This window comes from Paralichthys olivaceus, chromosome 20, assembly GCF_024713975.1.
Source record: "Paralichthys olivaceus isolate ysfri-2021 chromosome 20, ASM2471397v2, whole genome shotgun sequence".
NCBI classification, from domain to species: domain Eukaryota; kingdom Metazoa; phylum Chordata; class Actinopteri; order Pleuronectiformes; family Paralichthyidae; genus Paralichthys; species Paralichthys olivaceus.
The window spans coordinates 4,407,786-4,423,194 of record NC_091112.1 but is presented as its reverse complement, the minus strand read 5'-3'; the positions used below and the strand labels follow the sequence as shown (position 1 = coordinate 4,423,194).

At 43.1% G+C, this 15,409-nt stretch overlaps 2 protein-coding genes across 4 annotated transcripts in view; one reads left to right on the top strand and one right to left on the bottom strand.

Annotated features, from left to right (window-relative positions):
- The window catches only part of LOC109643284 (ephrin type-A receptor 7-like), a 127,270-nt gene that overhangs the window by 25,589 nt on the left and 86,272 nt on the right, over positions 1-15,409 (bottom strand). For 2 of the 3 annotated variants that reach the window (XM_069516445.1, XM_069516446.1), the window contains exon 6: positions 1,151-1,275. In XM_069516445.1, the coding sequence (XP_069372546.1) occupies positions 1,151-1,275 (125 nt within the window). Of the gene's footprint in view, positions 1-781; positions 914-1,150; positions 1,276-15,409 lie in introns of those variants that run through there. The other variant, XM_069516447.1, reaches the window with a different exon arrangement.
- LOC138405910 (putative autophagy-related protein 11) lies at positions 7,182-9,126 on the top strand. Its single transcript, XM_069516450.1, has 2 exons — positions 7,182-8,641; positions 8,755-9,126. Exons 1-2 carry the CDS (start codon positions 7,256-7,258, stop codon positions 8,971-8,973), a joined length of 1,605 nt encoding a protein of 534 aa, XP_069372551.1. The 5' UTR covers positions 7,182-7,255; the 3' UTR covers positions 8,974-9,126.

The following is a 15,409-nucleotide window of genomic DNA, read 5'->3' as shown; positions in this document are numbered from 1 at the left end:
ACTTGCTCATCTCGGTCTCAGTTATTCTCCATCCATCCCTCGCACTTTCTCCATTCACCTCCCTCTCTCCCACTGTTCTTCCCCACCTAGTCTCACAAAGCAGCTCCATTCATTTATTTCCATCACGGTGCTCTTACAAGCGTCTTATCACCGAGTCATCTTCCCCACAGCTGTCCCTAATACCCTCTCTAACCTTTTATCTCACTCTGTTATCACACCGCCGTCTCATTCTTCACCTCCTGTTATCTTTTCTCTTTTCTCAAGTTTTTCCTCGCCCAAACCTCCCTCTAAATCCATTTCTTTTAGTAAAGAAGTGTGAGTGGAGCGGTAAGGAGCAGGGGTTTGTTAAATATGGTGCAGCGTAGAGAGGAGAGGGAGGTGTGAAAATGGGCGCGAATGCATCGCAGCCAAATACAAAAATGTTGCCAGAAAATGCAACGTATGTAAATGGAGAAGCCTGACAGCTGTGGTTTACGTGCATGACAGATTTACTGTGAAGACTAGGACTGTTGACGGGGCGGACACAATCTGACACAATCTGACTAAGTGCAATGTTAAATGATCGTAATCAGGCCGACGGAATTAGAACAGTTATCCATAAAAAAGAAAAAGATGAGGAGCAGTACGATGGAGACTGAACGTCAACAGAATACTAGAGGATTTTCAACTCGTAGCTGATTTTATAAAAACGTGAGACCACAGACAATAAGACAGATTTAACTGAAGTCAAGAAAGACACCATTATATTTTGTTTCATTTATTGTTATTGGACATTTTGGTGGCACAGTAGTGCAGTCGTTAGCATTATTGCCTCACAATAATCAGTCTCTTGGTTCGAATCCCAGGTTCAGCCAGGACTTTTTTTTATGGAGTTTGCATGTTCTCCCTGTGTCAGCGTGTTTTCTTTCTCCGGCTTCCTCCCACAGTCCAAAGACACACAGATGAAGTTAGATTAATTGGAGACTCTAAATTTAACCATAGGTGTTATGAACGGTGGTTTGTCTCATATTGTGTCTGCGATAGGCTGGCAACCTTTCCAGGGGGGATGCTGCCTCACGCTCAATGTTAGATGGGATTGGCTCCAGTCCCTGCGACCCTTAAAAGGATCAGTGTTAAAGATAATGGATTGATCTGAGTGTGTGCAATTTACCTTCTCGTAGTACTTGACCTCGTACTCGGTGCGGCTGCTGTTCGGGTAGGATGGCTCCCTCCACACCAAAGTTATGCTCTTCTGTTCGATCTTCTCTGCTCGCAGCTCGCTGATCAGAGATGGCGCTGCAGAGAAAGAGGAAGAGGGGAAGAAGAGGAGAAATTAGTTTGGGGATTCCAAACTCTCATCCAATGCAAATACTACAGCGTCAGGCATTTCCTCAAGGACACCAGAAGTCATCTCAACTCGGTATTTCCAGTCTTTAAACAGAGTTTGACTGCGCAAGCAAAGGTCAAGAGAGGAATCCTAAGTGATGAAGTCTCATATAAGGGGGATTTTGCCAGAGAACAGACAGCAATGATATAAATACAGCATATTTCAGACTGTGATGTGAAGTGAGCAAGCCAAAGAAATTTGAGTGCAGATAAGGACAGATGGACAAGTGGAATATGGATATACAGAGACGAGAGGAAGAAGACAAAGGAAAGTAGGATACAGAGGTAATGGATTAATTGAAACCGAAGTGTCAGAGAACTCGTAATTAAATTCCCCACTGATGGACAAACTCGGCGAATGTCCCTTTGCATCGAACTGAGCCTGGGTCGTTACACTGGGACGGACAATGGATCGATACAGATATGGATTGACTGACAGGTCTGCATCGACACTAACTAGACTAACAGATGGAGATGTTCTTCAACTGAACTCCCTGTTTCTCTCTCTCTCCCCCGGATCGGGGGAGCGCTGTTGAGACTTATCCTGACAGATCGTCCACCTCTTATTGATCACTACAGAAAAGAAAGGACGAATTATCAGCACAGAGCTTTTCCAAATGAGATTCTGCGTAATGGCGCTCGCTCGCCACAAACAATTTCATAACTGGAGGACGACCGGTTCTTTGTTGGTCTGTCAACAAACGACAGGCAGCACATATGATAATCAGCGAGCACCACCCACTCCTGCTCGAGTGCTAATTATTCCATGTTTAACGATGTAGCTAAATGGATTGTCAGTCAAAAATACTGAGAAAAATTAAGGGGTTATTCAAAAGGCTTTTACGTTTGTGAGGAGCGGTGCCACTGAGGCCATTAAGGTTAGCGGCATGTGGGTGTAGGGGTGTCTTCAAGAGACTTCCTGTGTCTTCATGTGCACATTCTGTTCCGGTTTCTCATTTGGTTTTATTCTCTCCTTCTCCCGTCAGTCACCCTGACGACTCCTCTTTCATACTCTCCCCGCACTTCCTGCTCTTCTCTTCTCTGACCTTTTAGCATCAATTCATCTGGTTCCTCGATGAAAACAGCGACACTGATGAATATGTTCTGTCTGTCACTCACATTTAACCAAAATAATGTCTCTCAAATACACACACGCACATGCACACACACGCACGTGCACAGCATCTGTGCAGCTCCTTCAGTCCACCTCTCAAACAGCAGGATAATACAGTCATTTTGGGCAAGCGATCAAAGACACACTCAATACACACACACACACATTGTCTGTTTCTCTCACTGTCCATCTCCATCTGACGGTTTTTGATGTCTATGAAAACACAGGTATTATAAATTATTCATGAAGACTTCTGTGACTTTTTGTATTATAGAGGAAAGATGGCTATGTAACAAAGGTGTGTGTGTTGTGCAGGTATTCCTCATGTTGTGGGGACCTATATCTGTTTCCGCAGTCGTGTGGTGAGGACTTATGAGGAAAAAATGAGTCTGCATAACCTAAAAAGATCAACAGGATATAGGTTAAACTAAGAATAAGGTCTAGGGTAAGTCAAGTTCTAGTTAAGGGAAGAGTAAGACTCCAGGAAATGAATGTAAGTCAATGTCATAATGTCTGAGTTCATTAAGACTTGTATACTAGGAATGTGGAAAACACTAAGCTAAAATCTAACATTAGATTTATATTCAAATATGGATTTAAATAATTCAATAAGAAGTGATTGTGTTATTTCTATCATTTACATATATTCATTATGACGATAAAATAAGAAATGTAGGGTTATGATGATCTAAATGAATTAAATCCCACATGATGAAGTTTCACAGGATACATAGATATTTTGGTGCCTGTTTTGATTCATATTTGACATTATTTCCCATGGAAAAGAAATGAGATATATATATATATATATATATATATATATATATATATATATATTTAAATGAGATTACAAATTTAAACTAACTGGCATTATTAGATGAAACTTTAAAAAAGAAATAAAAAAGTAAAACTCTAATGAAATTGTGAAATTCCCTGGAGACAACTGCTTTGTTTATGGTGACACTGTAAAATTTCTGTTGACATAAATAATACTAATTTCATGTATATTCAATATGAAACACTTAAATACATATCATGGACATTCAAAGTATGTAGTGGTATTTTGAAAGTAAACACTTTTTTTTGAGGCATTGTAGTGAATATTCCCACATAATGTGAAGGCAACATAATGTACAGATACAAACACAGCAGGTAGAGCAGCAGTAAAGATATAAAAAGAAGACGATACAATTCTTATCAATGAACATGTACAGTCATGAATTATTATACAATTAAGGAGGTAATATTGCAGTCAAGCTCTTTGGAAAATAAAGAAATTACCTTCACGGAACATAAAGAGAAAACAGTAAGTATAAATTGTACGAGTGAGACAGGAAGGTTGTTAAGGAGAAAAGAAATGGAGAAAAGAGAACATAGGCAGGGAGTGAGGTCACAGTTAAGATTGAAAGGGACGTTTGAACGGACGCACTCTTCTCTCTCAAAGCCTCCGCCGCCCGAAACACAGAGAGAAGTTCAGTCTCACACACTAAACCAAGAACACAGTGCCAATCTGCTCTCCACATACACAACTGCAGGCTACTGTTTGCTATTCTTTCCTTCCTTGTGTGCTGAATTATGCATAAAACCGGTGCCTGCCTCCAAACTCCAGATCACATCACGGCTCAGGCTGACACATCAAAAACAGGTGTGCACACATATAATCAGCTCAAGGCTCCGATACAGACGTGATGCATCCACCTCTGCAACAGAAAACAAACGTGGGCTCTAACTTCTGTGACAGAGAAACAGGAAGCATCTGAGCTGATGAAGTTTATTCAAGTGAGTTCAATATCAAACTTTTACGTTCGAATGGAAGTGACCTCATCTGACACTTTAGCACTCAGCTGCCTTCCTTTGTAGGAAACGTTTAAATAATTGGCACATTATTGAAAAAAAGAAATATGACCCAGAACCTTGAATATGCTGGCGGATGTGTGCTGCTGCTTGTGTTTCCTTATCTTTCTAGAAAATGTCTTCTAGGAACAAGAAGTCACAAGGAAGATGGGATCTTTCAGGGACCTTTAGTTGTGTAGAGATTATAATAGTTTTAGACGTAACATAGATAACGAAAGATAATGAGACTCGAGAAATTGTCATGTCCTGCCTCATCTAGATGCTCCCAAGTTTTTCCTGTTGTTAATGCAGCTGACCCACACAATCTCCTGCTGTGTACATGTGAAAGAAACTTCACAGAATTTGCCCGCTAACTTTCCCAATTCAAAACCCATCTGTATGTCAATGAAGAGTTTGGACACAGCTAATGAGCAATGTTTACTAAGGGGATTTAATTGTTTCCAAGACTCACACATGTTCCCCCAGGCAGATACTGTTTCGCCACCCCTTCAACACACACTCTGCACACACAGTAGTGTACGGCGGCAATTTGTGGGTAGTGTTGGGTCTGGCTCAGTGTTCAAGGGGAAGATATCAATGATGAATGTTGACAGCGGACTGAAATGGCTTTTGCACTCATACATTCATCTGCAACATACACACAAAGGCGCACACACACAATTGCACAATGATTTTCTTCAAGTCGTGTAGAAGAGGTGATGGAAGCCTCTCCAATCCTGCAGGGGAAGTGCACAGCAGATGTTTTCAAAGCCTCATCACACGGGAAGAAATCACACGGAAGGCACGCTGATAGGCACTCATCACACGGACATACATCTGCTGATAAGATCCTGTATGGAAGCGCCGCAGCACCACCTTCCAGCCACTGATACAGATAATGGTCAATAAACTTCAAAGGGACACTATGATCAGAGCGAAAAGTGAGGGATGAGGAAGTAGGATGATAGAAGTTGGCACAAAATGAAAAACAGGAAGTACACTTGTACAAGCTAGGGCTGAGTGTCAGAGATTCTCGTTTCTCCTCTGATATTTTTGTTAAAATATAAAGCAACACATGAATATTATCTATTTTGTGGTGCACTAGTTAAGTATTTATCTAGTATTATCTTTTACTTTGAAAGGTTCAGTTTACCTGATTCTTTTAAATCATGACAATAACAGGGAACGTCAAAAAAACGCACACAACACTGCTGATATCAGTGTAACCCTGTGAGCCCAAGTGAGAATGAAGCAGGCAAACGTCCAGACATTATAACATGTGACGGATGCAAAACTGGATAAAGGCAAATATTGCATGATGAAACATACACTTAACGGCTGATGCCAGTGTTCAATGTAAAAAAAAAAGCTAAAGCCACATAATATAAAGAATATAAATGTATTCATGTGCTGGTGCATGGCAGGTTGATCTCTAAAAAGATTTTGGCCCAAAATGGCAGCTGCTCCTGTGGGCACTTGTGTACAGAGGCTGCCGAGGTGCAACCGCCATCTCAGTTTCGTTATCAGAAGAGGCAGGCAGAGGAGTTGCTCTCCCCAGGGGCGACAACACAAGGCTGGCTGAACGTCCCACAGTCATTCAGACCCCCCCACTTCCTCACTTCCATGCGTCCCTCGCTCTGGAAACTCTCTCACCCTGTCTCAATCCTTATCTCTCCCTTTACCCGACGCAGCTCCGTCTCCATGTCTGTTCTCGGGGGGATCTGCTATTCCCCACAGGCCAGTTTGTGCCTCTGCTGAGATGACATCCGTCTTGTCAAGAGGAGGGGGGTCTCATTGTTCTACTTCTTACTATCTCTGCCACATGTGCAACTTACCACGCTCCTGTGTGCCTGTGCATATTGAAAAGAGTGAGTGCACGCAGAATGGAAAGACGAGCGTGTGTGTGAAGCTGTAAGTTGGAGGCAGGGATGATTGAGAGACCTGTATCTATCAGGCCTGCTCATCCTGAAAGGGTTAATAGGAAGCCAGCGTGCTGTTCCCTCTGGGTGCAACACCCCTGGTGTCTACCTGGGGTTAAATGGATGGTGGAGCGATTTATGTGACTGACAGCGGAGGAGGGAGAACATTTAGGCGCACCAACCTGTGTAAAAAATCAGTTTTTGTATATAATATATATACAACATAAATACAGCAAATCTGTTTAATGTCCCCTTTTATTATTGCACTTTTCATTACAGTGTAAACTCAATTGAACAAATATTTATAGTGGGAAATATTAATATATTCATTACAAAATAGTAAGAGACAGCAGAGGGACAAATACAGCAGCTGGGTATGACAAGATGGGTTCCCTGGCCTAAAGAGCCATGTTGCCAATAAATAAAATGTTGATATGCTGCAGTAACAGTGTTGTCATCCCCACGCTCTCTAATGTGGTCTAACACCGTAACATCCTCCTGGTACTGTCTGTGAATATGTAAAAAACTTCTAGGCAGTACTGGGAGAAGTACAGTGTTAGACTCACAGTTTTCAGGATCCTGACCACAGCATTTCCTCTGGCTGTTTGAAAGGTGTGTCCCTACAGTTCATAAGAACAACATGACACTCCAGCAGAAGGTGGGTCACCATGTCTGCAGCTTCCAGCTCCCGTGCTGCTCCACACTGTTAACCTACCCCTGTTGGTATGTGCACTGATTGGCTGAAGTATGACTTTGAAGTATGAATTTGAAAAATGACATTGAAGTATGACATTGAAGTATGACATTGAAGTATGACTCTGAAGTGATCAAAGGAGGATGAGTCTGTGTTGCAAAATGAAACAGATCAAAGCCAATTTGCTCACCTATTTAAGAGAAAAATGTCTCAGTGGAACCACACATGACTCTCCTGCAACTTTTGACCATCACAGAACAAGAGGATACTCGACAACAACTTTTGTACACGGCTACAGAAGAAAATACTTGCAGAAACATTCTTGCTACAATGCAGCACCTGGTAGTTGACATGGAGAGGATCAACAGCTCAGCAGATGAGGCCCATCAGGACTTGAAGATGGACGACGAGGAGCTGAGGGCTGAATACGCCTGTCTGAAGGCTGAAAATGCCCGTCTGAAGCAGGTGGAGTGTGAAAACAACAGGCAGATCATTGCAAACGCCCATCTGAAGCCTGAAAACGCCTGGCTGAGGACTGAAAACGCCTGTCTGGATGAGCTGAAGGCTCAAATCGCCTGTCTAAAGGGGCTGGATGCAGAAAACGCCCATCTTAAGGCTGAAAACGCCCAGCTGAAGGAGTTTGAGGTAGAAAACGCCCGGCTGAAGGAGTTTGAGGTAGAAAACGCCCGACTGACAGCTCAAAACGCCTGTCTGGATGAGCTGAAGGCTCAAAAAGCCTATCTAAAGAAGCTGGAGAATGAGAGCACCTGGCAGAAGATTGCAGAAGCCCATCTGAAGCTTGAAAACACCTGTCTGAGGGCTAAATACGACTATCTGAAGGGGCTGGATGTAGAAAACGCAAAACTGAAGGCTGAAAACGCACAGCTAAAGGAGTTTGAGGTAAATAACGCCCAGCTAAAGGCTGAATACGCCTGTCTGGATGAGCTGAAGGCTCAAATCGCCTGTCTAAAGGGGCTGGATGCAGAAAACGCCCATCTTAAGGCTGAAAATGCCCAGCTGAAGGAGTTTGAGATAGAAAACGCCCAGCTGAAGGCTCAAAACGCCTGTCTGGATGAGCTGAAGGCTCAAAACGCCTCTCTAAAGGAGCTGGAGACTGAGAGCAACTGGCAGAAGATTGCAAACGCCCAGCTGAAGGCCGAAAACGCCCAGCTGAAGGCTCAAAACGCGTGTCTGAAGGAGCTGGAGGCTCAAAATGCTTCTTTCAAGAAGCAGATCTCCATGAAAAATATTTCCTGGGGAGAAGAGATGAAGAAGGAGGTTGAGCACTTGAAGTCTTCTGTCTCATTTCTGTTTAAGTCCAAAGACGACCTGACCACCTTGAATCAGCGCGTGGAGTCTGCAAAAGCCAGTGAGAAGGAGCTGAAGACAGAGCTCAGAAACATGAAAATGAGCTTTAAAGTAAAAGAGGAAGAGGTCTTCTCCCTGAATGCGGATCTGAAGCTCCAGCAGGCTGAGACCCAAAAGATCCAACACGAGTGGAAAGACAAGCTTGAGGCTCTTCAGGAGAGCTTGGAGGACAAGCTGCGGCACTGCGTTCTCGAAAATGAGGCCAGGTCTGAGAAAATAGAGCAGCTGCAAAAGCAAATGAGAGATTACGATAAGAGGTGGTCCATCAAGGATGAGGAGTCGCTCAAAAAAGAAATCAAGCTGACGGATGACATAAAATTCCTGATGCAGCAGAACACTGAGGTGGTGGTACGTTACAGATCAGCTCATTCTGATTAGAATAATAATGGATTGTTGATTTGTTTCAGATTCAGACTTTGAAGTAGAAAAGAATGAAACATAAGTTGTCTCTGTCTTTTCAGGAACTGACCTTAAAGAACGACAACTACAAGGAGAGGGCCAAGAAGGAGAAAAAGGAGGAGAAAGAAAGGAAGAAGCGAGAGAAGGAGGAGGAGAAAGAAAGGAAGAAGCGAGAGAAGGAGGAAGAGAAAGAAAGGAAGAAGCGAGAGAAGGAGGAAAGTGAGGAGACAACGAGCAGGTGGTTCTCCAGTTTTCGCCTCAAATATTTCAACTTCCACTAATCTCCTCTCCCATCCTTCATCTCCCTCTGCCCTGTCAACTATCCCCTCATCCCAACTCCCCCCTACTCCCTTCCTTACCCTCTTCCCTCCCCTCCTCACCCTCCATCCACCTGTATGTCTTAGAAAATTAAAAAAGAATAATACAAAATAACAGTGACTTCTTCTCGATCTAGTGATTACAGAACATACTGTTAGTATGTGACGTGTATATCTCAAGAACTCTTCATCTTATCAGTTACACCTGTTTATATATCACGTGTTTAAATCTATATATTTTTCCTTCATTATTATTTGGGCTGGAAAACACACATTCTCCACAGCAGCACTATGCTCAGAGTTAATTCTATCATTTTAAAAGACACTGACAGATTATGTTTTGACTTAACTAATGTATGTGTACTTTGTTTTTCTGCTAGTTATTCTGCATCAAAATATACAGAGGTGGGACACAGAGAAATAACTCTGCTGCAGAGATCACATGGTTTTGTTTATACCCCATCGTCACGGGGTCGGCTCCAATCACCACAAACTCTCTTGACATCTTTATCTGTTTCTTCCACATGTATGACTTCACTTTTTCATTTCTAGATGTTTCTTTTCTTTTTTTTTTTTGCATCAGCCTCATGTTAGAAGCGTCATCTACTTCTCCAGGCTCTCTGCCGACTTTATAGTAGGGGGCCAGGGGCAGAATGCTTTGCGACTTAATGTGGACTTTTATGAATTTAACATTTGTACAGTGACTTAAAGGAGATTTCAAAAATATTGAGATAAATAGCGTGTATAATGATATAGCCTAAAAATATTGCTATATTGTTAATAATATTTGTTTTTGGCCATAACCTGTGGCCATCAGCCTGCCCCAGCGGTGAAGCGTGCAACCACCTGCACGCCTCATCCGTAATACGCACACGTACACTCAATTAGCAGGAGAAAATGGAATTGCAACAGAAGAAGAGAAGGAAAAGGAGAAGATATTATCCAGGATCCAGCTTCAGAGGTGAGGTGAGCAGATGCTGTCAGAAAAGGTATTATCTGTGGTTATTATCATTCAGAGCAGTATAGGAAGAAAAGGGGAGGGGGTGGTGTTTAGAGGGGAGGACACACACGGACACACACACACACACACACACACACACACATATTTTTTATCTGCAAGGCTGAGTAACAATGCAGGGAAAGACACCTGAGTGAGGCACATTTCCATCTAAACTCTGTATGCTTGCAATGTGTCTGATCGTGTACATGTATGTGTGCATGTAGCAGAAGAAAGTCTCACTGATTAAACATGTAAGTCAGTAGGTAGGTGGGCGAGAGAAAAGACCCAGAACAGTGAGTGCAAAAACTGTGCAAAAAATACTGAACCCTGTTTAAAAGCATGCAATGACATGATGAAACAATCTTGCACCTTCACAATGTAGAAATATATACAATTTAAGAGTGATAATAAATTGACTTTATTAAGGTTTGTCTGATGCGATTCGGATTTCAAAGAAAAAGAAAGCTGTTGTATTTCCGCTATAAGTCATAAACTCAGTGTAACATCTTGCCTCAGCCTTCAATGAGCTTACAAATCTGTTAAAACTGGAATATCATGCTCCTGCAGGGAAGAGGTGATTTTGGGCTGAGTTGCTTAAACTGCTCTTGACAGCTGCACCCTGACTGATTCAGAGTTCTCTCCTGGCCCAGTGTGCTTTAGCCTAAAGGCAAAGACATGGTCTGATCAGAACACGTCCAATAACCCAGACAGCCTCCGTCTGGAGCCTCTAACAAATAAAAACACACACAGGAGTTTGACTAAGAAGGTGAAGAAATAATCTGTCGGCCCCGGCAGAGCTGAAGAGAAAAGGTAATGCAGATACACACGCACCTAAATATCCCCTTTCCTTTACGACTGACACAGTTCAAGTGCCGTTGGACAGAAGGGGCTGATCACTCTTATGTGGACAAGTACATGTGCTCACCCCTTACAATAAAAAAGTTCCCTCAATGTATCTCCTGGGACATCATTGCTGTGCATGAGGACAGATATCTATTATTTCTACCCAGAGTTTACAGATGTGTCCAAAACTATTTACTGCATGTGTTGTTTTTATTAGATGATGGAATGAAAAGTAAACAAGGTGCAGAGAAAGAAAAAAAGGTGTGTGTCTGTTTGTGTGTGTGCATGTGTGCTCAACATTGGTCTGATGAGTTGAACTGTCTGTCACCCACCCAGCTGCATCTACACACAACTCACTTCCCCCGACAAAAACACAAAAAAACAAAGATGTCTTCCACAGACAAACTCGGAAAAGCCCTCTCCACAGAGGCGGGATCCAGACCTCACCAAGTATCAGACGGAGTAAATGAGACATTTTGAAGTTTGAACTCCTCTCGGTGGTCTCTTAGCAGCAATAAGAGTTTGTGTTTTCACCTGTTTATCCCCCCTCCTGAGGGAGCTCAGGCTAAAGATGTGCATCAAAGACGGCCCCTGAGCTCTGTATAATACTTCGATTATGAGGATAGCATTGCGTGTGCCATCCACCACTTCCTAGCTTTGTTTTTGTTCATAAGTCAAAACTACAATTCCAACAACAAGAAACCCCCTCTAAATCCAGAGCACACACGCCGAAGGCCCGAAAATGCCTCTTTATAGACTCCAATTATAAGCCAAGAGGTAGGCAATTAAAATTTCCATCACAGGGTGACAAAGCGTCTTAAGTGGCTGGGCTATAGTCCCGAAAAGTAGCTTGATGACTCTATTCATTTGGTGCCTGCTGAAGCCTGCACCTTCCCATCACTTCTAATTAAGGAGGGAAAAAAAGAGGATCCAGACGCCTCCATGCAGAGGAGTGGAGAGAAGGTGAAGAAGATGAAGAGAGGGCAAATGGGAACAAGACGACAAAGTGGCAGTTTTGTACTTTGACAGATGAGAAGCACTCATTCGGTGGAGGGAAGAATAAACATTACCTGACAGTTTTTTTTTTTTTCTGTCACAATGCCGTGAAGTTGAGTTACCAAATTAATTCAGAGTCAAGCCCATAAATATTCAAACAGTGAAGCTGAAATGTGAACTCCAGAGTTCTTAGAAAATTACAAGGTTCTGTAAGATGAGTCAGAGACAACTCCACCTCCAGCTTTGTGTTCCTTTTTATCTTCCTTCATCATTCAAACAAGCAGCTTTCACATTTACATCACATTGAAGGGCCGGTCCAGAGTACCTACTCAACCTGTTGACAACGGCTGAATGCAAACTGTCCTCTGTGACTCTGAACTGTTGGAAAAAGTTTAAAAAATGAGATTTAGAATAAGCAGATGAAGACGACGCCACATGTGTTACACCTGCTTGTGTTTGAGACTCAGGGTTTGTAATGTAAAGCCTGTTTTAAAAACTGGACGTGTGGTGTGTATGAGCTTTTGACATATTAGCATCAGCTTTTATGTTTGCTGACATGAGCCAATATTAAAACCTTTTTTATTACAGAATAAACAATACAGATAATACGTATATTTACTTTAATACTTGACTCCATAGATCTTGATGGTAAAATAAGGTACATTCGGTGAACTTATTCTGCGCTTGATTGAATTCAAGGGAACTGTATGCACTCTGCTGACTGCCATTCTAGTTTGCTCTCTTTTCTTTTGAGCTTACTTCACGCATTCCCTCAAATTTCAAACTCCTGCAACTTAACAGCCTGTGTTCTTACACCGTCTACATCCTGTGGTGTGTCTCACCTTTCTTTACTCTTTTCAGATCCCTCTCTATCTCTGCCTCTTTAATCTCTACAGCTTCTACGCCTCCTCTCGTCTCCAGGAACCTGCACAGTACAGTTCATATTCAGTTTTCTCCCATACTTGATTTGTTTAAAGCACCAGATAACTCCAGATACTTCACACACAAAAAGTTTCTCCTCCATGCACATCATTCTTGAGGAAACCTGTGCACTTTTGGCTTCTTCACTCCTCTGCACCCACGAGGCACTTTGCTCAAAATGCTGCATCTCTAACCTCTCCCCCATCCCTGCACTTCTATATTCATCCCCTTCTCCTCTCCTCCCTTTATTCTCCCATCTCTCAGGCCCATGTAACTCTACAGGGACCAGCCATCTAAAGCTTGGCCAGTAATCCTCTCAGGATATTGAAATGCCAATCCCTCCTCCTCCCTGACCTGCACCTCCGCTGCCTCTGCACAGCCTTCCTGCATCCCTCTCTTCTCCCCTCCCTCAGCTAAAGGGCTTTGGATCGACCACTGGGGGCAAAGACATTCAACCCAAGTGTGTCCACACACACAAACACACAAAAACACACACAGGAAAATATACAAAATATGAAACAATGCCCAGGCAACATGTCATTATTGCAGCCTTTCTTGCACATACACAAATCAAGCGTGAAGCCATGCACATATCGTATGCAAGCATAATTCAAAGTGCTGTCACACACACATGGCGTGGTGCACTCAAAGCGCTCACACACACACACACGCATCTATGTATGCGTCCCTAATCCACAGCTGGATAAGGGGCCCCATGAGCCCTGGGCAAAATTGATCCCCCATTTACCCGCCCCACGCCCCATCTCCTCACGCAATTCCAGCCATGTTTCTATCCCCCACTCCCTCTTCCCTTTTATCCATCCATCCATCCTTGACACACCATGCAAACCTCCCTCCTTCCTCTGGGTGGCCTGGAGAGTCCTGATAAAGCCCCGTCCGTCTGGAAGAAATCCACCCGTCCACTGTGCATGTGCAAGCATCCAGTACGAGGAGATACTTGTGAAGAATTCAATTTGTATTTGGTTCTAATGGAAGCTATTTAATTTCAGATGCTATTTCCGATCCTTTTCCTAATAAGAAAGAAAGCCTTAGCATATATTGATGTTGATTTACTCCCTGTAAATGTGTGGGATTTTTGGCCATAAAAAATATAGCACCAAGCTCCATCTCTCAGACTGTGAGCTTAATTCCTGAGGCTGGGGAAACCGTGCCACCGGCTGCTAACAAGCTTACCGTGCCCAATAAAAAATAAAAACCCCATAGTACAGTAAGAGAGGATGAGAGCGAACAGAAGTGAGGAAGAAGAGGAGGGCAGCGGTGATTATGTCATGACGTGGTGTAGGGATCATGGGAGGAGTCGTAGGGGATGGAGAGGCTGGACCAGGAGGGAGAGAAATTACCATCCAAGAATAGTGAGGTGATATGGAGAGCAGGAAAGGATATGATGTGGGAAATGAGGAAGGAAATGGAGGGTGGAGAAAAAAGAGATCGGGATACAGAGGGAGGCAGGAGGTTAAAAAAAGCAGGAAGTAATAAAGTGATGATGAGGTGGCGAGAGAGACAGAGGGTGTGTGTGTGTGTGTGTGTGTGTGTGTGTGTGTGTGTTAGCTTTGTGCCAAATCCCTGCTGCAGTTTTTGTAAAGGTCAGTGAGTTTTGATGGTGTAAAGTCTTGGTGTGGAGGCACCCACACATGTACGGACACAAGGTTGAGGTCTGTGCAGGTCTGTGTTAATTCAGCTGCCGACCTGGTTGCACAGGATTTCTGACCATTATTCCTGCATGAGCCGTCCAGTTTCCACGGCGCACGGAGGCTCTGATCAGTCTCACCCACAACAATGTTGCTTTAACAGAAAGTAATGAGAGGAAGACAAAACTCAAACTTAATTTAAATTTTAAATATAATATTTAAGGACACAGGAAACTGTAAGAATGGTTTCTTATATTTTAATTAAAACTTCTTTGGACGGACATTCACGCTGCTCCAACTCATTCGACTCTAAGGTGGAGCTGTCTGTGGAGGCGAGCGGGTTTATGTGGCGTTTAAATTGCAGCTGCTGATCTGAACCATGCTCTGTAAGTCATGTGCGGAAACCAAAAGGTCTTTTCAACCAAAGCGTACATGTGACAACACTGGAAGTAATTCTACACATTTCAACATCAAATACCATTTTTTTATATCACACACACACACACACACACACACACACACACACACACACACACACACACACACACACACACACACACACACACACACAGGCAGCACTAAACATCTCACACCAAATGTCAGTCTAAATCCTCCCTGACACAGAAAGTCTTAAAGTCTTCTGAAACCCCTGCAAACACACTCTCCTAACCCCTTGTCCAATCCCTCTGGATGACATGGTTAGAGGGACAGCTCACACTCTAATACCCCATAATAACCACGAATCAACGCCATGGCAACTGCTGACATGACAGACAGACAGTGACGGAGAGATAAAAGGGAGCAAGGTTGAGAGAACCATGGGGACAGGAAAAATAATCACCGCAGGTTTGTCCTTTTTTTCCTGATATAGTGTCCCTAACCTTGGGGTGAGCTAAATCCCTTTGGGCAGGTGGAGTCGGCTGAGCTGCAGCTTGTTAGCCAAGTTAGCGTCAGCTGTTTTATCCTAGATTTCAAACGATGGCCGATAAAG

Coding starts and splice junctions, on each gene's coding strand:
- LOC138405910 (XM_069516450.1), top strand. CDS start 7,256: ATGCAGCACCTGGTAGTTGACATGGAGAGGATCAACAGCTCAGCAGAT. Junction 8,642..8,754: donor AGCAGAACACTGAGGTGGTG/GTACGTTACAGA, acceptor CTGTCTTTTCAG/GAACTGACCTTAAAGAACGA.